The sequence below is a fragment of the Microcaecilia unicolor genome, chromosome 13, assembly GCF_901765095.1.
Source record: "Microcaecilia unicolor chromosome 13, aMicUni1.1, whole genome shotgun sequence".
Classification (NCBI taxonomy): Eukaryota; Metazoa; Chordata; class Amphibia; order Gymnophiona; family Siphonopidae; genus Microcaecilia; species Microcaecilia unicolor.
This window is the reverse complement of record NC_044043.1, coordinates 15,542,002-15,568,991: the sequence shown is the minus strand read 5'-3', so window position 1 is coordinate 15,568,991 and position 26,990 is coordinate 15,542,002. Positions and strand designations below refer to the sequence as shown.

The 26,990-nt window shown below is 47.6% G+C and overlaps 1 protein-coding gene across 1 annotated transcript in view; it reads left to right on the top strand.

Annotated features, from left to right (window-relative positions):
• MLXIPL (MLX interacting protein like) overlaps positions 1-26,990 on the top strand; it is a 389,368-nt gene that overhangs the window by 139,403 nt on the left and 222,975 nt on the right. The window contains exons 4-5 of the mRNA XM_030185603.1: positions 1,239-1,328; positions 24,486-24,524. Of these exons, the coding sequence (XP_030041463.1) occupies positions 1,239-1,328; positions 24,486-24,524 (129 nt within the window). The remainder of the gene's footprint in view (positions 1-1,238; positions 1,329-24,485; positions 24,525-26,990) is intronic.

The window sequence follows — 26,990 nt, the reverse complement described above, 5'->3', positions numbered from 1 at the left end:
GAACTTCTCAACTCCTTGATTACCCCAGTCCTAGTGCTATTTAGAGATGGAGTCAGATTTAAGGTCACTCCAGCCTTCTTGGGGGTCTCTGAACCCTAAATTAAAACAACACCTTAAAGTAAAAAATGTGAAAAACACCTCTACTTGCTTCTCTCTTCAGCGTACATCACTCCTATCTGCTAGGACTAGGGGGCATGCGATGAAGCTACAAAGTAATAAATTTAAAATAAATCAGAGAATATGTTTCTTCACTCAACGTGTCATTAAACTCTGGAATTCGTTGCCAGAGAATGTGGTAAAGGCAGTTAGTTTAGCTGAGTTTCAAAAAGGTTTGGACAGCTTCCTAAAGGAAAAGTCCATAGACCATTATTAAAATGGACTTGGGGAAAATCACTGCTTATTTCTGGGATAAGCAGCATAAAATGTGTTGAACTTTATTGGGATCTTGCCAGGTTTTTGTGACCTGGATTGGCCACTGTTGGAAACAGGATGCTGGGCTTGATGGACCTTTGGTCTGTCCCAGTACTAAGGTGGGCATCAATATGGTGATCCCGAGGTAGCTCGGGATCACCAGGTTGTCTAAGGAGGAGTGAACTGGCCCAGGTCGGAAACGGAGCACTTAACTTAGGGGCCCATTTACTAAGCCACGTAGGCGCCTTCACACGCTCAATGCACACCAATTCAGAACTACTTCCTGGCTTTCGCATGGCCTGGGTGGTAATTTCATCTTTTACGCATGTCCAGTATGCGCACTGGAAACTTTCTGACACATGGCGCTAACCGGGTGGTAATTGGCGCTGACTATTACCACTCGGTTAACGTGTGAGACCTTACCACTAAGTCAATGGGTGGCGGTAAGATCTCGGGCCCAAAATGGAAGCGCGCCAATTTTTATTTTGCCACACGTCCATTTTCAGCCAAACAAAAAGGCCTTTTTTGCAGATGCGCTGAAAAATGAACCTGCCGCGTGTCCAATACACACGTCTACACTAGCGCAGGCCATTTTTCAGCGCACCTTAGTAAAAGGACCCCTTAAACTGATAATTTATCCATTTAAAAGTTTAGGACTGTATATTTGATATCCTGCTTAAATGAATAGCATGACTGAAAATATGCTTAAAGGTAAGCGGACAAGTCATCATCCCCTTATCTTTCAGCAGCAGCCATCTTGCTTATTATTAGCATTTGTGTCCGTGTATACTTCTGTAGCGTATAATGACCCGTGTTCTGTTTAATAGGCTGTTGTGCTGGAAGGAAATTATTGGAAGAGGCAGATTGAGGTGGTGATGAAGGAGTATCATAAATGGAGAATTTACTACAAGAAGCGGGTAAGCTGTTTTGTTTTGGGGAAAATAAAATGTCTACAAAGGGAGGGAAGGCTTCTCTCATACTACGCTTTTGGGAGGAAGAGGGAAAGCTTAGGATCTAGTGTGGAGTGGAGGAGTAGTCTAGTGGTTAGAGCATTAGGCTGACAACCAGAGAAGCCCATTTCAGCATAAGCATATAAGCATTTCTATACAGGGATAGACCAAAGGTCCATCAAGCTCCGTATCCTGTTTCCAACAGTGGTTAATCCTGCTGCTGCTTCTCAGCTGTTAAGCCACTGAACCCTCCATTGCCTCGGGTACAAATAAATACGTAATGTAGAAGTGAGAGGAGATGCCACCTGAGCTATGCGTTTGAGCTTCCCTCACAGCACAGAACAGTCAAATTGGAACCTCTGAATGTGTCACAGGAGCTGCCTGTCTTGCAACAACCCACTAGTGCCACCCAGTGGATATAAAGGGAATATCCTGCATGGTCTTTGGTCACACATCTTGGGTTTGGTGGAACAATCTCAGGTCTTTCAACTTGTTTTCTCGTTTATCAGATTCTTTGTTTTTGTAAATAGATTTAAACTTAAATTCACAAGTTCAACCACTCGCACAAGAAATACAGAGAAGGCTTACTCCAAAGTAATAACAATAAACAAGGTATATATTGCAGGAAAAGTAAGGAAAAGAAAAAATTAAACAAGTAAACCAAACATCTTCCATAGCGGGGAGTGGGATGGGGGGGGGGGGGGGGGGGGGGGAAAGATAAAGGAGATCATCAAGCAATATGGTAAAAAAGAAAGGCGTAACTGGACTTAAATTACCAAAAGCCGTGAAAACAGCATATAACCACCTGAAATTCCAGAAATTACTAAAAACTAACTTGTTCAAAAAGGCATACCCTAACGATCCAACTTAAATGCCTTAATCCAGCAACACAACAAAACCAAAGCTCATACTGGACATTACCTAACTCTTCTTCTTACGATTCCCCAATGTGTCTGTCACACATGAACTTTAATTTACCACAACCTCACTTTGTATTTGTTATAACCAGTATAGGTGATCGCCTCTACGGTACTATGTAAGCCACATTGAGCCTGCAAATAGGTGGGAAAATGTGGGATACAAATGTAACAAATAAATAAAATAAATAAATAAATCCCACTATATATGTATGTATATATATATATATATATATATATATACAGTGGTGTGCTGGAGCAGGCTCTCACAGGCTCGCAAGAGCCGGTTGTTAAGTTTTTAAGAATTTTGGGAGCCGGTTGTTAAAGTAGGGCCCTCCATGGCTACTTTAACAACTGGCACCCAACATGTGGGCTTGGGCCCCCTGCTGAATTCTCTTTTACTTTGCTGGTGGGGATGCTGAGCCATGCCAGCCAAGTAAATAGACTGCTGCTGCTTCCCGCTCCTTGTTTCCAGCTCTGAGCAGCAGGCTGGGACTTCTCCAGCATGTGTGAGAAGTTCCAGCATGCTGCTCAGAGCAAGAGGTTGGGAGTGGTTGCAGTCCATTTATTGGCTGCCAGCAAAGGTATGCCTAGTGTGCCCGCACAAAGGGAGGGAGGAGAGAGAGGCAAGTGTTGCTCCCCCCCACCCCGGCCACCCCTAGCCCTTCCAACTGCAGAGCTCGCTACGTCCGGAGAAAGAGCCTGTTGTTAAAAATTTACCAGCACACCCCTGTATATATATATATATATATATTTCGATTCCCAATTCAGGCACAGCTCCTTGTGACTCTGGGCAAGTCACTTAACTCTCCATTGCCCCAGGTACAAATAAGTACCTGTATATGTAAGCCGCATTGAGCCTGCCATGAGTGGGAAAGTGCGGGGTACAAATGTAACTAAAATAAAAATAAATAAATAAATATATAAGGCCAATCGTTATTTTTTAATAGTTAAAAACACAGCATCGTACAACCTTATAAATTTATTTGAATTAATGTAACCTCTAACAACTGTTAAATGTAAGTTACACTGAACCGAAACTCATTTTTGGATAATTGTAGGATACAAGTATGAATAAATAAAATATATAACACTGGTCAACCTCTTTAGGTCCAAAAAGATCTAAGTTGTTCCCGGATATTTTACAACACATTTACCTGGACAAATTAAGAGTAAAATAGCCCCCAAGGTCTTATTCTCTTCTCTCATAACCAAAAATTCTTTTCTTCTCTCCTGTGTAAATTTTGTCGCATCAGGATCTAGCTAAACACGCTGACCACAAAATGGAGACCCAGAATTCCTAAAGTAAAGACTCATTATACAGTTTAAATCTTGTTCAAAGACAAAATTTATAATCAAAGTAGCACGATCTGAGAAGGAAGCTTCGAGAATAGCAGCGATATTATTCGCCTTGAACAGCAGATAGTAATTGATGTTCCAAGGGCTGAACCTCTGTGGCATTCTTAGACACCTTAGGCAAATAATATACCTTATTCATAGCTTCAGAAGAAATCTTTACATTTTCAAGAATAAACTTTTTAAATAAATCCACAGGATATCTTCTCTATATTTCTTCTGCAAGTGGCTGAACTTGTGAATTTATGTTTAAAACTATAAATTAAAAAAATGTTTATCAGGTTCTCCTTGAATTCACTGGGGGAATACGGTAAAAATGATGCCATGAAATCTATTTACAAATTTGACACATTTTCTTAGAATTTTCATACACTAGATACAAAGCTTCATTAGAAGACTTTCTTAACAGCCGGGGTGCAATGTTAATATTTAAGATCTATACTTTACTGATATGGTAACAGTATGACCTTAATAAACCACACAAAAATGAGCATCAGAGATTACTTAAGACACTTAGAACTCCTTTTACCAAGCTGTGGCAAAAGGGGGCCTGCGTGTTTTTTTTTTTTCATACACACCGAGGCCCACTTTTACTGCAGCGGCTAAAAAGGAAGTCTCTCCTGCAGGAAATGGCTGTGCGGCAAGTAAAGTGCTTGCCATGCAGCCATTTCAGGGGGGAGCCCTTACTGCCACCCACTGAGTGGTGATGTGGCCTTGCTGAGTGCCACCAGGTACACACCGGCGCTGCAAAAGTAAATACATTTAAATTATTAAATTTGTTGATGACACAAAGAGGGGCATAATCGAAGGGGATGCCCAAGTTTTTCTGAGGACATCCTCACAGGACGTCCCGTGAAGGGGCGGGGAAACCCGTATTATCGAAACAAGATGGACATCCATCTTTCGTTTTGATAATACGGTTGGGGATGCCCAAATCTGGAAATGTAGGTCGACCTTAGAGATGGTCGTCCTTAGACTTGGTCGTTTCTGATTTTCAGTGATAATGGACGCCAATCTCAGAAACGACCAAATCCAAGCCCTTTGGTCGTGGGACGAGCCAGTATTCGTAGTGCACTGGTCCCCCTCACATGCCAGGACACCAACCGGGCACCCTAGGGGGCACTGCAGTGGACTTCAGAAAAAGCTCCTAGATACATAGCTCCCTTACCTTGTGTGCTAAGCCCCCCCAATCCCACACAAAACAAACTACCCACAACTGTACACCATAACCATAGTCCTTATGGGTGAAGGGGGGGGCAGCTAGATGTGAGAACAGTGCGTTTCTGGTGGGTTTTGGAGGGCTCACATTTATCACCACAAGTGTAACAGGTGGGGGGGGGGGGGGGGGGAATGGGCCTGGGTCTGCCTGTCTGAAGTGCACTGCACCCACTAAAACTGCTCCAGGGACCTGCATACTGCTGCGATGGACCTGAGTATGACATTTGAGACTGGCAAAAAATATTTTTAAAGAATTTTTTTAGGGTGGGAGGGGGTTAGTGACCACTGAGGGAGTAAGGGGAGGTCATCCCTGATTCCCTCCGGTGGTCATCTGGTCAGTTCGGGCACCTTTTTGTGGCTTGGTCATAACAAAAAAAAGGACAAGTCATCCAAGTGCTCATCAGGGACGCCTTTCTTTTTTCAATTATGGGTCGAGGACGCCCATGTGTTAGGCACACCCAAGTCCCGCCTTCGCTACACCTCTGACACGCCCCCAGGAACTTTGGTCGTCCCTGTGACGGAAAGCAGTTGGGATGCCCAAAATCGGCTTTCGATTATGTCGATTTGGGTGACCCTGTGAGAAGGATGCCATCTTGCGATTTGTGTTGAAAGATGGGCATCCTTCTCATTTGAAAATAAGCCTGAAAGTTATTCAGAGTTGTTAAAAAGGGAGAGGATTGTGAAAAATTACAAGAGAGCCTTACGAGACTGGGAAGCTGGGCAGATGACGTTTAATGTGAGCAAGTGGGAAAGAGGAACCTGAACTATAGCTACGTAATGTAAGGTTCCACGTTAGGAGTCACTGACCAAGAAAGGGATCTAGGTGTCGTCGTTGATGATACATTGAAACCCTCTGCTCAGTGTGCTGTGGTGGCGAATGTTAGGTATTATTTGGAAAGGAATGGAAAACAAAAATGATGACGTTATAATGCCTCTGTATCAGTCCATGGTGCGACCGCACCTCGAATATTGTGTTCAATTCTGGTCATCGCATCTCAAAAAAAGTTATAGTGGAATTAGAAAAATACAGAGAAGGGTGACAAAAATGATAAAGGGGATGGGATGACTTCCCTATGAGGAAAGGCTGAAGTGACTAGGGCTCTTCAGCTTGGAGAAGAGATGGCTGAGTGGAGATATGATAAAGGTCTATAAAATAATGAGTGGAGTGGAACGGGTAGATGTGAATCATTTGTTTACTCTTTCCAAAAATACTAGGACTAGGGGGAATGCAATAAAGCTACAAAGTAGTAAATTTAATACAAATTGTAGAACATTTTTCTTCACTCAACGTGTAATTAAACTCTGGAATTCATTGCCAGAGAATGTGGAAAAGGCTGTTAGTTAGTGGGGTTTAAAAAGGGTCTGGACGGTTTCCTAGAGGAAAAGTCCATAGACCATTATTAAATTGACATGGGGAAAATCCACTGCTATTTCTGGGATAAGCAGCATAAAATTTATTGAGCTTTTTGGGGATCTTGCCAGGTATTTGTGACCTGGATTGGCCTTTGGTCTGTCCCAGTGTGGCAATACTTATGTACTTATGTACTTGGATCTCTGGAGTGGAGAGGAGAGGATTTTAGCACCTTTGTCTTGTAATGTAGCAATGTTCAATAACATGGTATCAAACCTTTATATTTCTTAATCTTCTGTTCTTATGTTTTCTCTTTCTTTCTTTATTATAATCCAATTCATTTCTTATTTTCTTTCTTTTATTTAGTTTTATTTTCATTTCTTTAGCCTTTACTTATTTATTCCTTATTTTGACATTTTCTCTCCACCTTTTATTTCTAACTTTCCTCTATTCTGTTCTCTCAGCCTAGATTTTTCCACCCTTCTGCCATCCCATTTCTTTCTTTTCCCTTTTGTTTCTCTTTGGTCTACCTGTGTTTTCCCACTGCTCTCAAACACAGTCCTTCTCCTCGCATTCACCCTTTCCTTTTCATTGAACTTCTTGACTGCTTATACCACAAGGTTCTAAGCGGTTTACAAACTTAAAGAGAATAAACCAAGACAAAAACTCAGGCGTTACAATACCATCATAACATCAGCAAAAACAAGTCATTTACATGCAAATCTTTTAAAAAGAGTAGTTTTCAGATATTTCCAGAAAAGGGCATAACTGTGCAAATTATCTAGCCTTAATGCTAGATCTTTCCAGATTCTTAGAGCTTGAAAAACCAACAGTTGTTCAAACAGACTAAGGGGGGGTGTTTTACAAAGCGGCAGTAAGCCCAATGCGGCCGTTGGCGGTAGATCTGGCTGAGCACGCGCCATTTCGGGCACTCTGGAAATTTTTTTCTGTAGCGCGGCACTAACCTGGCGATAATTGGGCATCGCTGTGAACTGCCCGGTTACCACTGGGTTACCGTGGGAGCCCTTACTGCCACCTCAGTGGGTGGCGGTAAGTGCTCTTTGCCACATGGCCACATGGTAAGTGTTATCTTACTGTGTGGCCATTTTTCTGCTGCTGTAAAAAGGACCCTGGTGTGGGGGGAAAATGGCTCCTGCTGCTACTGCAGGGTCCTTTTCCCCGCAGCTTAGTTAAAAAAAGACCCCTTAATCTTTTTATCCCCTTAGAAGAAGGAAGTGAAAAAGGTAAGGGGTCATTAGATCTTCTACTCCTATCATAAGTCATAAACTCTACAAATGATATTAAATAATTTAGGCAATCCCCAGCTAAAATTTTAAACAGTACACAAGCAAATTTGAATAAAATCCTTGTCTCTGTTGGCAACCAATGTAATCAAACATATAAACGGCGAGTGACCGACTCACCTGCAAATGCGCAGTACAGACTTCCCTCTCTGTCCCGCCCTCGAGTCAAGACGTCATGATGTCAGAGGGCAGAACAGAGAGGGAAACGGAGTCGGACTGTCAGACGCCACCGCTGCCGCCTGGAAACGAACATCGCGTGAACCAACCTCCACCCTCCCCCCCCCCAAACTAATTTAACACATTATCAACAATCCCGATTTTAATCAGTTCAAAAAGCAAATTATCATGATCTATTAAATTGAAAGCTAATGACAGATCAAATTGTAATAAAAGGGCTTTCCTGTTGTTACTTAAAATATATATGGCCTTATCCACTATTGAAATTAACACTGTTTCTGTACTGTAAACCCTGATGCAAAAAATGTAAATATGTTTTGTTTTATTAAATAATCATTCAACTGGAGAAAGACCAGACCCTCTGTAGTTTTTGTACATAATGGAATTGAAGCCACTGGCCTACAGTTGGTTACTAGATGACAAAACTCCTTTGCATATTTAACTATGGCAAACCGCTTTTCTGTTGCTTCTTTCACATCCCTGACCTCATACCATCCTCCTCCCTTCTTTCTCTTATCAGCTCTCTTCTTACACCCTCTCCTGCTTATCTTTCTACTCCTCTTCCATCTCATTTCACCTCCTCCTTCCTCAGTCTCTCATCTCTCATAATTTCCCCTCCCCCCTCACTTTCCTTCCTTTCTTATTTTACCCTGCAATCCTCCCTCCCCTTCCCCATATAAGACCTTCCTTCTCATGTCCTTTTCTCTGTTTCTTCTTCCAGTGTACCTCTACCCTCCTGCCTTCTGATTGTCCTCTATCTTTCGCCATCTTCTGTTATATTATAGTCTTTTTACCACCATCCCAAATTATTATGTACCAGCCACCCACAATTTGGAGTGATAAAAGACCAAGGCCACGTATGAGAAAAGTAATTTTTATTACTTACCAAAGTACAGATACAATTGATAGTTTCTCATGGGAGGACAGCACTGCTACACATAGGTGTTATCTGTAACCGTCTCTCCAAAGTATTGTTCTGATTCAACTGCTTATATATCTTTATTTTAAACAATGCTTCACATAGGTTTAGCAAGTTATCTACCTCAGAGATCATTCTGTTTTCTTTCAACACCATCTTTTTCCCCTCTGTTGCTAAACCACATTTCCTTTGTCATGCCTGTTTGCACGCAGGAATGTCTTATCAGATCATGAGTTTCTGGTTCACATGCTTATCAGTTTTTGCCCTTTGGCCCTGTTCCATGGTGCATGACCTGTGCTCATTATTTACATCTCCCCCTTTGAAGGCTTTCGAGAGTAAGGGCTTAATTTGTTTTTGAACTCTTGCTTTAGTCCCATCCATTCCAGAGGGGAACAATAAGTTCCTTTTCAGATGCATGTTAAGCTTAGGGTATCGGGCTATAGAGAAATATATTTTTATGTAACTTGAATTCTGTTCAAATCTCATTCTTTGAATTTTCTTTGTTCCTAATCATGCTTCCTTTTTCTGCTCTGAGTCCTTGGATTACAAATCCATAGTCCTTTATAAAAAGAAAAGGGCACAGGATTACTAGAGAACATTCTTGGTGGCCACAAGAAACTTCTCTACATCCTTGTTTTTTTTAAATGTTTGATTTCATGGCTCTAAAGCACTGTAACTAGGGATATATTTAATTTTAGTTGTAGGCAGTGTCTTTCTTTTAAACACATTTTTCTTTTTCTTCCTGGAGGGAATATTATTGAGAGCATAGATGAATTGTTTCCTTTGTTATGGACTGAATGGCTTGGTCTAAATAAATTATAGGTGCTTCTGTTTGTCATGTTTACTTAGCAACAGAGGGGAAACAGATGGTGTTGAAAGAAAACAGAATGATCTCTGAGGAAGATGACTTGCTAAACCTATGTGAAGCGTTGTTTAAAATAAAGGTATATAAGCAGTTGAATCAGAACAATACTTTGGAGAGACGGTTACAGATAACACCTATGTGTAGCAGTGCTGTCCTCCCATGAGAAACTATCAATTGTATCTGTACTTTGGTAAGTAATAAAAATTGCTTTTCTCATACGTGGCCTTTGTCTTTTATCACTCCAAATTGTGAGTGGCTGGTACATAATAATGTGAGGCGGTGGTAAAAAGACTATAATATAACATTTCCCATTGCTGTCATCCACTGCATCTCCCATCTTTCTCCTTTCACTCCTTCCCCATCTCTCTTTTTCTTCATTCCTGGAGTCATGTCAATGCTGAAGGCTCCTCTCCCTAAGGCATCTCAGTACTAATGCCCAAAGGCTGAGGCAGAACCAGCCAGCAGTGGACAAGCCAGAGCAGAGCTCTCCTGCATCTGTGTTCTGGGCACTGCAGAACACAGGGTCTTGGAGCATTGCACTGCTACTGGTCCCCACTGTCCCTCCTATGATGCACTTCCTCTTTTAAAGCAGAAACACACTAGTAAGAGGAGGCCACAGAGACAGGCGACGTTGTGCATGCTTTAAGTTCTTGCGTCCTTAGGATTGAGCTGCTTAAGGGCAGAGCCATAGCTATCTAAGCTAGAAGATCAGCTGGCACAGATACACCACACTCTATCAATAAAGGAGTCCACACAGTAAGGTTTTGTCCAACTGTGAATGGTTTATTGCAACTTGGATAGTCAACAGGGGTACAAAGTCAAATGAGTTCAACAAAATGTATTAATTGCTACACTCTCCAGCATGCTCTTTCATCACTCTCCTTATTTAGCAGCACTTCCTACACAAAGCTGTTACTCTTCCCCAGATGGAGAGCTTTCACTTGGTTGTAATATGGCTGCAGCTGGATAGCATAGCATTTCTTTTACTTGTCATCTCTCTGCTCCACTCAGTGGTAGAAGAAAGGGTGCCCCGTACTTGTTCCCCTTGAAACAGTCCAGCAGCTTTATATGCTCTGAGACTGAATCACACTCCTGGCTCCTTATGATCAAAGACTGTGTTAGTCAAAGACCTTTCTGTATAGGATTAGAAAAATGTAGCAGCTTGGAGGTTTATGTTAAGGGCAGACCTGCCACGTCTCCGCATTCAGCGGGAGACTCCCACTTTGGCGGGTCATCTCCCGCACTCCTGCCAAAGCGGGAAAGTCTCCTGCTGAGACACTGGGTCAGGTGATGCTCTTTCCCTACACAGCCACCACCACTGCTGCTTCTCCCAATGAGCAGCAGCAAAACAACTCCTGCCTCCCGCTCCCCCTTCCACCTGGTATCTGTTCCTGACCACTGATGCTTCTCCTGTTGGGCAGCAGCAGCCATGACAAAACCCCCCAAAAACTAACAAACAAAAAAATCAAGTGCAGGGCTGCAACAGCCTTCAGGCATGCTCTGTCAGCCCTACTGGTCTCTCTCCTCTCTCTCTGCCCCTGGAGCAGGAAGTTGATGTCAGCAGGGGGCAGAGGAATGGCAGAGCCAACAGCACATGCCTGAAGGCTGCTGTGGCCCTGCACTTGCTTTTTTTGTTAGTTTAGTGTTTTTGTTTGTTTGTTTTGTTGTGGCCACTGCTGCCCAACAGGAGAAGCAACAGTGGCCAGGAAACGGATACCAGGTAGAAGGGGGAGCGGGAGGCAGGAAGTGCTGAATGGAGAGAGTGGGGAGGAAATGATAGCGTGAAGACACTGGATGGAAGAGAGGTACAGAGAGAGAGAGATGACTGGAAAGATGGGGAGAGAAAGAGGGGAGGGGACATGGAAAAGGGCTGGAGAGAGAGAAGCTTCTGGAGAGAAGGATAGGGAGAAAGGGGGGAACCTGGCTGGACAGATGGCAAGAGAAAGACGGGAGATGCTGGCTGAAAGGAGGGAGAGAAAGGGGAAAGACGCTGAAAGGATGGGAGCAGAAAGAGGGAAGACGCTGGATGTAAGGGTAGTGTCACGTTTACAAAGCTGGAACTAGGTTTGTAAGCCCTTGGGCCACTGTCGAGGAGCAGCAGTGGCAGGCAAAACCACCCCACACCGGAGACTAGGCAGAACAGGACTGGAACCCCGGACTGGAGTTGCAGCAGAGGCAAACAAGCAGGAATAAGCAGAGCAGGCACACTTAAACTTCACCTGCACTTGGCCGCCTTTCACCAGGAGTTGAGCCCCTGACTGCAGGTGGCCGGCAGGACTTACTGGGCAAGGCAGGACTGGATACCCACTAGGCTGAGACAGGACTGAGGGTCAGAGGGGAAAGGAACATACAGTGGCAGCAGGGCAAGGGAGGGAAAGCTAAAGGGCAGGACTGAAAGCTGCAAGCAGCCACAAAAACAGGGAGCAAAACACTGATAACAAGACACAGAACTGAAAGCTGAAGAGCAGCCACAAAGACACAAACAGACAAAGACTAAACACAAAACTATAACCCAGAGACAGGACTAGCAAACAAACAACAACCTAATCTAAACTACACACAGCCTAACTAGAAACAAACAAGAATCTCAGGCAAGAACTTAAACAGAAGTGCAACAAGCACCAACATACCAGGGCCTAAGGCGATGCAAAGGCAAGGCAGAAAGGTTTCAAACTAGCTAATAAGCCCAGCAGCAGCTGAGGCTCACTGCAGCAATCACTAGGAAACTACGGGTGCTGTGTAGGTTCAAACAGAAAGAGCAAGTCTGGCAGTCTGGAAGATCCGGACCGGACTAGGCAGAAATCTGGAATGGGTGACAGTAACCAGACAGTCCATTGCAGCCACCAGGTCTGACCACCAGGTGGCGAGAAGGAGAGCACGAAACATGGGCACAACCGTGACAGGTAGGGAGAGAAACTGGAGAGACACTGGAGGGATGGGGAAAGAGAGAGAGGGGACATGATGAATGGAAAAGGGTAGAGAGAGAGACACTGGATGGAAGGATTGGGAGAGGGGGTAGACGGATTGAAAGAAGAAGGAGAGAAAGATGCTGGATGGAAGGAAAGGGAGAACTAGAGGGAAGACGCTGGATAGAAGGATAGGAAGAGAAAAAGGGGAGATGGATGAAAGGATGCAGAGAGAAAGGGGGAGACACTGGAAGGATGTGGAGAAAGAGAAGGGGCATGCTGAACAGAAAAGGGTAGAGAGATAGACACTGGATAGAAGGAAGGGGGAGAGAGGGAGACACTGGATGGAAGGATCAGGAGAGAGGGTAGATGAGTGGAAGGATGGGAAGAGAAAGAGGGAAGACGCTGGATGGAAAGGGGGAGAAGATAGTGAAAGAATGGAGAATAAGAGGAAGGGGCACGGGAAGAACAAGGGTGAGGAAATGATGAAAAGCCATAGGTAGATGAAGTAAAAATGAGGGAAATTAAAGACTGGATAGTAAGAATGAATTAAATCAGGACAGAAAGGCAGAAAAATAAATTGAAGAAAACAAAGAAAAAGGAGAGAAAATGACAAATGGACAGGAAATCCTGGCACGAGAGTTAAGAGAAAACTAAGGAAAGCAGAATCAAGAGACTGGGACCAACACAATTAGAAAAAGTAAATGGCCAGACAACAAAGGTACAGAAAATTAATTTTATTTTTAATTTAGGATAAAGCAATGTGGTAGATGTGTTAATAAAGGTTAATAAATGCAAAAAAAACCCCCACAAAATAGAAAATAAGATGATACCTTTATATTGGACTGACTTTAATACATTTTTGATTATTTTATTTATTTATAGCATTTGTATCCCACATTATCCCACCTATTTGCAGGCCCTGCCACTGGTCATGGGCCCTTCTCTCTACTGTGGTCCCCCTCCAAGGAAACAGCCTTCAGAGACCAACATTTCTTTCCTTAGGTCAGAAGAGGATACCATAGCAGTATACTGTCCTGTCCTGACCTGAAGCAGGAGGTTTTGGCCTCTGAAAGCTAATTGAAAAAGGTATTAGGCTAGTACAATAAAAAGGTATCTTATTATTTTCTGTTTTCAAGTGCCTGAACTGGGCATGGGCTGGCATCGGCAGCTGAAGCACTCTGCCGACTGTTGTACTGCTCAGATAGCATGGTAACATAGTAACATAGTAGATAACAGCAGAAAAAGACCTGCACGGTCCATCCAGTCTGCTGAGGAGGAAGGAGGTGTTTTAGAGAGCTCTGCTGACTTCCAGTGGAAAGGGAGTGAGACCTAGCTCCCTCCCCAAAGATGAGGAGGGTCCCTGGGGAGAAGGCCTCAGGAAAGTCCCAGGCTATGGGGCCTCCTGGGGCCCGGGACCAGAAGGCCGAAAGGAGTGGCTCTCTCCCTGGTTTGACTACCGGGAGAAGGGAAAGGAGTCCAGTGGACCGAAGGGAGAAGCAGCCCAGTGGAGGCCATCAGAGCATTTCCCCCTCCATGGCCCAGCTTGCGGAAGGTAAGCGAGAAGACAGTGGAGGGGGGAGGAAGATAGTACAGGCCCCAGAAGGGCGCTTCCAAGGAAGGGAGAAGGAAGAGGCGATGGAAGTTTGCCAGAAGCCTTTGCTGGAGGCAGCTGAGAGTGAGAGTGAGGAGAGTGGATCGTCAGATGAGGAGTTCCTTGAAGTGAGCTATGACCCTGATGATCCAGCAAGTAGTGTGGTAAATATTGTAAGACGAATTAAGCTGGTGGAAAAAGAAGTAGTGGAGCTAGGAAAACGTCTGAAAATGGCAAGAACTATGTGTAAATTTGCCCCAGCGGAGCACAGACAAATGTATGTTAAAGAGGAAGCCCGGATATCAAAGTTGTTGGGGAAAAAAGAACACTTGTTGAACTGTTTAAAAAAGGGCTCTGTGAATCCTTTGAGGGAGCTCTATGTTAACCGAGAAAGGATGGCTTCAATACCACAGTCTGGGGGTTCAGGAACACTACAGTTGCAGCAAGCTTCAGTGTCTTCAGCAGCATTAGACTCAAAAGAGTTGTCTGGGTTCAGAGGTGACCCCACTTTAAAATACATGAGACAGTTGGCAACACAGTCCAGAGCACTTACCCAGCAGCCAGAGGATAAGGAGGCAGCGGCAGGACATGGCTCTGAGGTGGGGGCTGGAGTAGAGATCCTACCTGTGGAGGGGAGGACAGAACTCAGTAACTTTTCAAAACTCCAGATAATGGAGGCAGCAGAGGGAGACGCAGGTAGCAGCCTGTTTTCTACAGAGGTGGTGGTCGAAGTCTCAGAGGGCTTACCTGCAGTTGTGCAAACAGCAGAGACAGTTGCCGTGAAGGAGGCCCTGTTGGAAAAGGGTCAGCAGAGGCAGACTCCGGTATTTTTGGCCGGGTCTGCAATGACTGAAGTGGAAACCGAAGCAGCATGGCATCTGGAGAAGCCCCGCCCACGAAGTCCGGGAGCAGGGGAGGTCTTCCCTGAGCATGGAGTAGCTGGCGGTTTACAGGAGAGGGGTCGGAGAGAGAGGAATAGGAGCGGGCAGCAGCTGGGAGCTCATTTGACCAGCTGTCCATTACAAGAGGTGAAATCGGGGGGTGCTAACAGCCAGCCTGTGGCGGAATCAGGAACAGACAAGCCATGCCCCCGGGAAGCGCCAGCCATTGGGAGAACGCAGGAGGGACTGCACCAGAAGCAAGGGGGAAGTAACCCAATTGTTGAGAGACTTTCGTTGACTACAGAAGTGGACATGGCAAGTCTAACAGATGTGCAGCGGGTGGTGGAGCAGACCTGCCAGCAGGACGGCTGGGAGCGAGGAGCCAAGGGGAGCGGCGGAGTTCCGGAGGCTTCGCCCCTGGTGCCGGAGGTTGGAGGGAGTTCGGGGGCAGAGCGAGCAGGGAGTCTGGTATCGCCAGCTGCAGACCTGACTGGGCAGGTGCCAGAGTATCGCCAGGAGACAGAGGAGAGGAGGCGATTAGCCCAGAGGCTGGAGCCTGCAGTGGCAGGGACGAGCAGGGACGTTCCAGGAAGTGGAGATGGGCAGGACAATCAGTTGGAGGCAGCCCAAGCCGCAGAACTGACTATGGACGTTGCTGGATGTTTGTCTGAGAGGGAAGGGGACGGGGGACAACGGGAGGGGGAGGGGGCGGTGGATATTGAGGAAGGGAGAGGGATGAGGGGAGGGGCAGAGGGACAGAAGGGGGGGGAGGCAGAGGGAAGGGCTGGAACAAGTGTGGAGGGGGGGCGGTGGGGGCTGGGGTCCAAGTCCTTTGCAGCAGTAGTCCAGGGAGGGGGAAGGAGGGAGGGGGGGAGATCGGGTGGTTTTGAGGGCCCAGGGAGGGGTTGGGGGGGAGCGGGGACAGGGGGTGGACAGCTGCCTAAGCGGCGAAATGTGGTACAGCTCAAATGGATAGGGGAGGGGGCAATGCCCTCCAGGGATCGGGTCTTGAGGCTGGTGATGGGGATGGGGTTTATACCCGAGGACTTTTACGCGTGTATACACCCCATCAACATCCCAGAATATGACTTGAGCTTCATGACCCAGAGGGGGATGGAAATATTCTGGGAAAGGTACGAGGGGGTGAGGGGAAAGGGGGAGTGGCGGGACCTCAGGGCCATTCCAGTCAGCAAGCCGGACCTGGTGCAGATCACCCTGCTCGTGAGAAATGAGTCTATCTCTGGGGCAGATTTAGCCTACTGGCTACAGAGGTACGCGGAGCTGAGATCCCCACTTACAAAGTTACCGGATCCAAGCAGGGTTTGGGCAGGAGGTTGGGGAGCCCTGGTCAAATTGAGACAGGAGAGCCATGTGGTCCAGCACATTCCTTCGGCTGCCTTTATCGGTCGTGACAGGATACTGTGCTTTTACAAGGGGCAGCCGCGGCAGTGCTTCAGATGTGGTTCGTTTAGGCACTTCAGCATGTCATGCCCAGTGGTAAAGTGTGGAAGATGCGGGGATCAGCATGCCACAGAGGACTGCACCGCGATCAGGTGCAACCTCTGCGGCGGGTTAGGCCATGCATATCGGAACTGCCCTAGGGCGGCCCATAACGAGTGGGATATGTGGGGGAAGGGACGGGGAGGGGGGGTAATGGAGGAGGGGATAGGGAAGGGGGTGATAGGCAGGGAGGGGCAAGGGGGGGAGAAGGAGGGGATGCAGGAGGGGGGGCGGCAGGGGGCTGGGTCAGGAGTGGAGCAGGGGGGAGAGGGGGAGTGGGTACAAGTGCCACAGAGGAAAGGGAAGTTTCGGAGGGGGGGGAAACTAGGGGTGGGCAGGGAGGGGTCGCTGCAGGGGAAGAGGGGGGGGAACAGATTTCAGGTGTTGGAGGAGGAGGAGGAGGATAGGGAGGTTGGGAGGGAGGAGGAAGAACAGGGGGAAGGAGAAGAGGTGGAGTTAATGGAGGAAGAGGGGGCGGCAGGGGGGATTGGAGAGGGCAAACGGAAATATGAGGAAGCACTGGAGGAGGGTACTGGTGGTAGGAAGAAGGGCGGGAAGGCTCTGGGGGAAGGGGGAGGGGTGAGGGAGGAGGAAGAGGGAAGGGAGGGAGGGAGGGGAAAGGGGAGTAAGAGGAAAGCTGAGGGGGCTGGGCAGGTGGTGAAGGCCCAAGTGCAGGCTTGGGGGGACAGAGTGGAGCTAGAGGAGGATCTGGAGGACTTGGAGGACTTGGGGGAGGTGGAGGACTCGGTGGAGGAGGTAGGGGGTGGGGGTGAAGAGGGGAGAGGGAGGGATCAGGGGGTGGGTCCGGATAGAGCAAAGAAGAAAGGAAGGAAGAAAGGGGGAGGTGGGGGTAAGGTGCAGACAGGACGGCTGCAGGGGGGGGAGGGGGATGTGGCAGGGGATGATGTAGACCGCATAGCAGAGGACCTGCTTCAGGGTAAGAAGGGGGTATCCCAGGAGATAAGGAAAGAAGTTGGGAGTGAGCAGACCCGTGACTCGCAATGAGGATGGCAGGCTTAGTGTTGACATTTGCCACGCTGAATGTGGCCAGCATCGCCTCTCCGAAGAAGCAGGGTTTAGCGTATGACTGGTTCGCGAGGGTCCAAGCAGATTGCTTCCTGCTCCAGGAGACTCGGCTGCGGTCCATTGAGGTGATCAGGCGGGCAAGGCGGGCCTGGAAGTGGGGTCCCTCGGTGTGGGGGTTGGCGGGGGAGAGGTATGGTGGGGTGGGGATCTTATTTAAGTCCCACCGGGTGAATATTCAGCGAGTGGTGGAGCTGGGGGTGGGGAGATGTCTTGTTGTGGATGCGATTTGGGAGGATAGAGCACTGAGGGTGGTGAATGTGTATGGGCCCCAAAGCAAGAAGGAAAGGGTGCTCCTCTTTGGGAAGATCAAGCCCTACCTATACACTTCGCGCCAAGTAGTCTGGGGGGGAGATTTTAACACCATATTGCGGAAAAAGGATAGTGGGGGACGATCGGTACAGGTGGGCTATGACGGGGTGAGGCTGGCAGGGATCATGCGGGAGGCGGAGCTGGTAGACGCGCATGTGGCCTTCTGTGAGGAACAGGAGGGGTTCACGTTCTTTCGAGGGCAGTGTAAAAGTAGAATCGATAGATTCCTGGTAAAGAAGGGGGTTTGTCTGGGGGGTCCACGAACCGTGGACGTGGACTTTTCAGACCACCACATGGTCCTCCTTCAGGTGGGGGGGGCGGCAGCGCAGAGGCCAGGGAGGGGGCTATGGCGACTAAATTTAAAGTGGTTAGGTAGCGAGCAGGTGCGGGAGGAGTACCGCCGGTTTTTGGAAGATCAGGTGTCAGTGCAGGGGGCATTTCAGTCATTGGGGGAGTGGTGGGATACAGTGAAAAGACGAACGCGGGGATTCTTTCTCAGACAGGCGAGAAGGGAGGGGAGGGAAAGGACAAAGTTGGGCATGGCGATAAAGAAAAAGAGGGACACACTGATTTCACAAGGGGGGAGGGAGGAAGAAATACATGATCTCCAAGCACTCCTGGAACAGGTACAGTACAACCGCTACACCTCCTTGGTGTATGAGCGGGACTTCGGGAAAATGTGTAGCCCGGACCCCTTCGCATGCTGCCGGGAGCGGAGGGCGCGCAGGGTGATGGAGGGGGTACGGGACGCACAGGGGGTCCTGCAGGACACCAGGGAGGGGATTCTGGGGGCAGTGAGGGACCACTTTGCGGCGTTCCTTTCAGCCCAGCAGATTGATATAGAGCAGATGGAGTGTTATGTGGAAGAAACCCCGGGGATAGGTCACGGGGGACCCCAGCTTCAGGCCCTCTTGAACCCGTGGACAGAACAGGAGGTGGAGGAAGCCATCGGGGCGCTCCACAGGAAGACTTCGCCGGGGCCGGATGGGCTAACAACTGAGTTCTACCAGGCCTTTAAGGAGCAGCTGGTGCCGATCCTGGTGAGGGTATGGGGGGCAGCCCAGTTGGAGGGTTCCTTGCCTAGGTCCCTGACGGAGGCGGCTCTTATCCTACTAAGTAAGGGGAAGGACCCGGCGATGCTGGCCAACTGGCGGCCTATAGCACTGCTTAATACAGATCGGAAAATTTTTGCGCGAATGCTATTCCAGAGAATGAGGCAGGTGTCTGGGGATTTGCTGGCAGCCTCACAAGCATGTGGGGTTAAAGGGAGAGGGGTCTTGGAAGCGGCAGCGTGGGTGCGGGAGGGGGTAGAACGCAGTAGAGTGGGAGGGCATGGTAGGCTGTTGGTAACACTCGACCAGGAAAAAGCGTTTGATAGAGTGCAGTGGGGTGTCCTATGGAGCATTTTGGAGCGCTATGGGTTTCCGAAGGGCTGGATAGAGCAATTACAGCTACTTTATCGGCATGCGGGGTGTTTCCCCCTGGTTAACGGGTGGAGAGGGCAGGGGTTTGAGGTAGGGGCAGGGGTCCGACAGGGGTGCCCACTCAGCCCGCTGTTGTATGCATACGCCATCGACCCTTTTATAAGACGGCTGGAGAAGGGGGGGGCGGAGGGGCTGGAAGGGGTGGAGGTGGGGGACAATAACCAGTTAAGGGTCGTGGCGTATGCAGATGACGTTACAGTGTGGGTAGCGGACCAGAGGGAGGGAGGTAGATTGCAGAACCTGATCCAGGAATACTCGCAGGCAACAGCGTCGCAGGTCAATTTTCAAAAGTCCAATAGCCTGTGGGTTGGGGATCAGGGGCTGCAATTTGAGTTGGGAGGTAGGTTTCCTACAGCTGTGGAACGTATACGGGTCTTGGGAATATATTTCGAGAAGGGGGATTATAGGCTCTACAACTGGGATAGGTGTCTCCAAGAAGTGAAGGGGAGGGTGGATAGATGGAAGGGGTGGAAAATGACCATGGGGGAGCGGGTACAGCTCATCAAGGCACACTTAGTTCCTTTGTTTCTGTTCGTCAGTTACATCTGCTTGCTGCCGGAGAGCCAGTACGCGGCCTTGTATGGGGTGTTCTTCCGGCTGCTCTGGGGCAACAGGACGAATCCGGTAAAACGGAATGTTACCTATCTGCCTAGGAGGGAGGGGGGGGTGGGCATGATAAACCCAGTCCTGTTTTTCAGCGCTTTGTTCCTGCAGTTCAATCTGGGGAGGGCGGTAGGGCGGGAGCCACCGGGGTGGGCTAGGAGTGTCCTGCAGTGGTGGCCGAGATATTGGGACCTATGGCGGGAGGGGGGGAGGGTAGTGGCACTGCGAAGGGGGGCCCCGGGGGGGTGAGTTATTGCAAGACCCTAGTGAAATTGGTGAGGGTGTGGGGGCTGACGGTGGGGGAGGTGAAGGCAGGACAACGGGGGGTCTGGATGGACAGAGTACGGGCGCAGGTGTTCTCAGCTCCTCTGGCGCTGAGGGACGCGCCGGCCCCACGGATGCAGCAGGGGTTACGGTTGATTGCTTCGAACCGCATCCCGGTGAAGTATAAAGACCTGGCGTGGCTGTCCTTTCACGGTAGACTGTACGTCCGAGGAAATTTGAAATATCGCAATGTGCGGGATAGAGGGTGCCCACGGGAGGAATGTGCTGGAACTGAAGAGACGATGGAGCATTTCCTGGTGAGGTGCCCATTTACAGTCCAGGTCTCTGACCGGGTTTCCTCGTTGCTGCAGATCCCCAGTTTCCGCAACTACAGCTATGCGGACTGGGTGTACGGCCCAGAGGGTGGAGGGGGACGCGGGGATCCGGTAACACGCTTTCTGATTTCGGTGATATTGCGGTACTGCCTCTGGATGGCGCGCTGCAGGGTGTCCCTGTACCAGGAGGTCCGGCCGGCGGAGGTAGTCAGCTGGGATGTGGTAAGGGCGGTGCAGGAAGCGGCAAAGTGGGAAAGGGTGGAAAAAGGGGTGGGGGTGGCTTCGAGGTGGTGGAGACACGTGAGGCTTAAGCCACCATGAGGGGACATGCTTCCCAGGGGATTGTGTGCCAGTTGTCTGAAGGGGTTGTGGGGGGTCGGGGGGGGGGGGTTGATCCATTGTATTATTGAGGAGGGGGTGTACATAGATAGGCAGACCATGTCTAGCTAGGAGCCTGGGGTTTGATTTGCATGTCCGGTTTTTTTTTTCTTGGGTTTTTCTAATACACAGTTTCCACTGTAGTATTGAGGAGGGGAGGGTGTGTACATAGATAGGAGGACTGTGTATAGCTAGGGGCTTGTTTTTGATTTGTATGTTATTTGTTTTTAGTTTTTTCCAATAAAAAGAGTTTTCCAGTCTGCCCAAGAAATGTGCCACTTTTTTGTGTATACCTTACCTTGATTTGTACCTGTTTTTTTCAGGGCACAGACTGTACAAGTCTGCCCAGCACTATCCCCCGCCTCCCACCATCGGCTCTGGCACAGACCTTATAAGTCTGCCCAGCACTATCCCCACCTCCCAACCACCAGCCCCGCCTCCCACTACCAGCTCTGTTATCCAATCTCGGCTAAGCTCCTGAGGATCCATTTCTTCTGAACAGGATTCCTTTATGTTTATCCCACGCATGTTTGAATTCCGTTACCGTTTTCATCTCCACCACCTCCCGCGGGAGGGCATTCCAAGCATCCACCACTCTCTGTGTGAAAAAATACTTCCTGACATTTTTCTTGGTAGGAGGCTCATGCAGTGGACCTCTTCAGCTAGCGGGGCTTGGGCCACAATTTTCGGGTGGGTTTACACTCAAGGTGGGGGAGCCAAGACCCCCTCGCGGTTATGTCCCTGGGAGGAATATATGCTGGATAGGGGGCGTAAGAGAGTGAACTGAAACACACCCTCTTACCATCCCTGCTGTCACTGGTGTAAGAAAAATATTTTCTGGAATGGCTGTGGAATTGAGGGGTGTGAAGGGGTGGGAGCCATGAGGTACAGTGGGCGGGTAAAGGCAGAGTGGGGTAGGGCTGGTGGCAGGTACTTAAATCTCCCTCTCAAAAATCGAGACCCCTTGGCAGCTCTGGCTAGGGCTAGGGTCAGTAAGCCAAACCCTGGTCTCCATGCATAGATGATGCTCTGGCTGTGGAGCTGAACCAAAGACTAGTGTAGGCATTTATACAAGCCTTGTATTTTCCCTCCAAGGGCAGGATCCTCTTACTTTGTCAGGCAGGCAGAGAAGGTGCAGCCCATGTTCAGGTTCAGGGAGTAGTAAAAGGTCAAAACTGTCTATTCTGGTAGAATAGTGAAAGTACTGGAACTGCTGCACAGGCAGAACTTTAGCCATCTCTAGAAAGCTGATTGGCCGCTGCCTCTATTGGCCCTAAGCCTCTAGCAACCCACCAGCCTCCCTGGTGTCCCAGTTTGCCCCTACAGTACATCAACAAAGCCTGAAGGATGCTAGGTTGTATAAGCAGAGGAATAAGCAGTAATAATGCTGTTGAGAATCTCTTCTGAGAGACCTCAGGTTGAGTACTGTGTCCAATTTGGTAGGCTGCAGCTGGAAAGGAAAATAGATAGGATGGGATCATTCTAGAATGTGGTTACTCAAATGATCAGGAGTCTTATTCATAAAACCTATATAAAGGATATAAGGGTTTTAGATTTAGCTCATGCCTTTCTCAGTAGGCCAAGGTGAGTTGCGTTCAGGTACAGTAGGTGTCAGTGGTGGCCCTACCATTAGGCCACCTGAGGCGGGGGCCTCAGGTGGCACTCTTGTGAGGCGGAATTGCCCCCCACCCTTCCGTCCCCAACCCTCTTCCCTGAAATTACCTATTTCTTTTCCTGTTTTTTAAAAGACGGTGGCAGTGATTCCCATAGACTGCCCTGCCACTGGTCATGAGCCCTTCTCTCTACTGTGGCCCACCTCCAAGGAAACAGGAAATTACTTCAAAGAGGCCCACAGTAGAGAGAGAGAGGGTCAGAACCGGCAGTGGGGCAGCTTATGGGAGTCACTGCTGCCGCCTTCTTTTGAAAAACAAGAAAAAAAAAGGAAGGGCAGGGGTGACTACAGATGTGGAGGAACTGGGACGACCGCTCATTTCTTGCCTTAGGCGGCAGATTGTCTTGGCCTGTCCCTAGTAAGCATTGTTCCTGACTCCAGAGGGCTTGCAGTCTAAGGGGCCCTTTTACTAAAAGGTGTTAGAATCCATGCTTAGCATGTCTTAACAAGCACTTTCCCATGCACTAAGCCCAGATTTCACATGGTATAATTTAAGGCATTCAATAATTATTTTTTCAGGTCTTGCGCTAATGTTCGCATTAGCACACGTTACCTGTAAGAAGTTAACAGGGAAGCACTTACCACTTCCTATTTAGTAGGCCCTAAGTTGCTCTTGCATTAACTCAGTGTTAACCAGTTAGCGTGCTGATGCAAATGTGCTAGCTGGTGAATGCTTCTACTCTCACTCTCTGCCCATGATCCACCCCTTCCAAAAATTATTTTTTTTAAAAACAGCTAATACACAATTTAGCACACACTAGCAGTGCTGAGTGAAGGAGTAGCCTAGTGGTTAGTGCAGCAGGCTTTGATCCTGCTGAGCTGGGTTCAATTCCCACTGCAGGACTTTGTAACTGGGCAAGTCACTTAACCCTCCTTTGCCCCACGTACAAAATAATTATCTGTATATAATATGTAAACGGCTTTGATTGTAACCACAGAAAGACAGTATATCAAGTCTCATCCCCTTTCCCTAACAGGCAAAATGTGTTTTGTGTAGCCTGTTTTTCACGCTCTAAGCACGCATTAGGGCTTAACACCCTTTGGTAAAAAGGTTCCCTAGGTTTGTACCAGAGGCACAGGATCAGCACTGGGATTTAACCCTGGCTTCCTCGGCCTGCTATTGTAACCATTAGGCTGCTCCTCCACTACCATGGAGGCTGTTGAGGGGCACTGTTCCCTGTAAGCTGAGCGGGAGTCCTCCATCGGCATTGCTGCTAATGGGGGATGATGCCTCAATATTGTGTTTTCAATTGCTAGAGACAGGCAGGTTCTCTGGAGTCCTGCAGAGTTTGTCTGTCCCTAATATTGAACATATGATAGTGAAACAGCACCTCCCACTGGCAGGATTTGTAGGAAGAGGCTCCTGCTCAGCTTAGAAGGAACAGTGCTGAGGGGAACAAAGGTCTTCAAACACACATACCTTGGAGGCAGGGAAAAGAAAAGACTGAAACTTTCAAATGCCTTTAGGAATAAATATACAAGAGGCAGGCCTTTATCAAAGAAAGGGAAGTTTTGAGACTGAGAGGTCATGGCATGATGATGAAATATTTATTTCTCAAAGGGTGGTGGATCCATGGAATAGTTTTCTATTAGAGGAGGTAAAGAAAAGTCACGTTTCAAGAAACATGGGACAAGCTCCTGGGATCTTTAGAAGAGGGGGAATATTGGAATACTAAGGATTAAGATATGCTGTAATTGGGGCAGGAGATGGAAATGGGTCTTATGGTCTTTAGCTTTTTCAATAATATACACAAAAACAATCCAACCACACATAACACGCAAACTATTGAAAAAAAAAGAACAAAAAACATTGGTGAATCTTTGTGATTTTTCTACTCTGCCTTTGTGCTGTAGCTCCTCACTAAACCTCACAAACAGTCCTTAGACCAAACCTTGTATTTGATTTGGAAATTAAAGGCCCCTGTAACTCCTTGTTGCTCTTTTTGTGGGGATGCAGATAAGCCATCATTAGAATTTTCATTATTATTATTTTCTTTTTTTACAGCTGCGAAAAACCAGCAAAGGGGATGACATCTTGGAGCAGGTGCGTACCTTGCGAACCCTTATACCAGAGGTGTCCTCTTGTATCCCGACACTGACTTCATCCAGGGAAAGGGATCTCTTTCTTTACCCAGTTCCTAAATATAGGGAACCCCTTTCCTCCAAAACCTTAAAATCGGTGCACTTGAGATTAAATTGGCCTATATGACACACAAATTTCAATACCAGCGTTAGCAATGAACTTTGTTTAGATGAGCCAATCACTGATGTCATAGCGATGACAATGTTGCCACTCATACCCTGAACAGGCCTTCTGTGTTGCTGGCCTAATTCAGACCTGCAAAGTCTCCCACATTGAGGGGTTGTTTTACTAAGCTGCGGCAAAAGGGGGCTTGCGATGGCGTCAGCACACGTTTTTGATGCGCGCCGAGACCCCCTTTTACTGCAGCAGATAAAAGGCTGTTTTTTTTTTTTTTAAAGAAAAAGCCAAAATATTTTTGTAGTGCTGGAAATGGCACACGCTGCGGTAGCCCGGCGATACTTCTGTTTTAGTGAGCAGTAAGACCGCATTGGGCTTACTGCCTCTTAGAAAAAGACCCCCCGAGCATGGAGACTCCCGCTTGGCCTCCCCCTCCATTGGCAGCAGACTTCATCTCCTGCTGCTGCAGGACCAGTCTTGCAATAAGAGCTGCAAAATCTCATAAGTACATAAGTAATGCCACACTTGGAAAAGACCAAAGGTCCATCGAGCCCAGCATCCTGTCCCCGACAGCGGCCAATCCAGGTCAAGGGCACCTGGCAAGCTACCCAAATGTACAAACATTTTATACAAGTTATTCCCGAAATTGTGGATTTTTCCCAAGTCCATTTAGTAGCGGTCTATGGACTTGTCCTTTAGGAAACCATCCAACCCCGTTTTAAACTCTGCCAAGCTAACCGCCTTCACTACGTTCTCCGGCAACGAATTCCAGAGTTTAATTACGCGTTGGGTGAAGAAAACTTGTCTCCTATTTGTTTTTAATTTACTACACTGTAGTTTCATCGCATGCCCCCTAGTCCTAGTATTTTTGGAAAGCGTTAACAGACGCTTCACATCCACCTGTTCCACTCCACTCATTATTTTATATACCTCTATCATGTCTCCCCTCAGCCATCTCTTTTCCAAGCTGAAAAGCCCTAGCCTCCTTAGTCTTTCTTCATAGGGAAGTCGTCCCATCTCCGCTATCATTTTAGTCGCCCTTCGCTGCACCTTTTCCTTTTTTTTTTTTAAAGTATGTTTATTGTTTTCCATATATCCAAATCCAACGATGCACCTTTAACCAACTATATGCGGCGACCAGAATTGAACACAATACTCAAGGTGCGGTCGCACCATGGAGCGATACAACGGCATTATACCATCCTCACACCTGTTTTCAATACCTTTCCTAATAATACCCAACATTCTATTTGCTTTCCTAGCCGCAGCAGCACACTGAGCAGAAGGTTTCAGTGTATTATTGACGACGACACCCAGATCCCTTTCTTGGTCCGTAACACCTAACGTGGAACCTTGCATGACGTATCTATAATTCGGGTTCTTTTTTCCCACATGCATCACCTTGCACTTGCTCACATTAAACATCATCTGCCATTTAGCCGCCTAGTCTCCCAGTCTTGTAAGGTCCTCTTGTAATTTTTCACAATCCTGTCGCGAGTTAACGACTTTGAATAACTTTGTGTCATCAGCAAATTTAATTACCTCACTAGTTACTCCCATCTCTAAATCATTTATAAATATATTAAAAAGCAGAGGTCCTAGGGGTGGGAGGGAAGGGATTGTTGATTTTGAAATTGATTGAATGTTGGAAAACATTGCGTTTGTCAATAAAAATAAATATTTAAAGTTAAAAAAAAAAGCAGCGGCCCTAACACTCACAGCTCTTATCGCAAGACTGGTCCCGCAGCAGCAGAAAAATGTTTCAGTAAGGCATCTCCTGCTGCCCAAGAGGGGAGGTGGCTTGTTGGTGCCAGGCTGCCAAATTCAGATCTGTCAGGAGGTGGAGTAGGGTGGGGATAGGGGTGTGGCTAGACGGAGTTGGGGTGGAAGTGTGGCTAGGCAGAATGAGGTGGGGCTTAAGATCTCCCTCTGAAAGATCAAGCCTCCTTGGCAGTTCTACTAACTTCTGCTTATAAGTGTTGAATTGAGGAAAGATTGTATTTAGAGAAGTATTTACAATTGTTACATAAGGATAACAGGGAAGGGAAGAAACATGAGAAAGGGAAAAACTATCTCTAACTGGCCTTCTCAGTCCGTTCAGAGAAGGGGCAGAGGGAGGGTGGAGCAAGATCTGGAATCAAATATTACCCATATACCCCCAATTCTGGTCATATTCTGTATTGCACGCACAACTTAATTATCAGTGCTGATAATTGCCAATTAACAAGCAATTATTGACACTAATTAATTAGAATTTACACGCACAACTTGCTAAGTGTATTCTATAAAGTGATGCGCGCAAATTCTAAT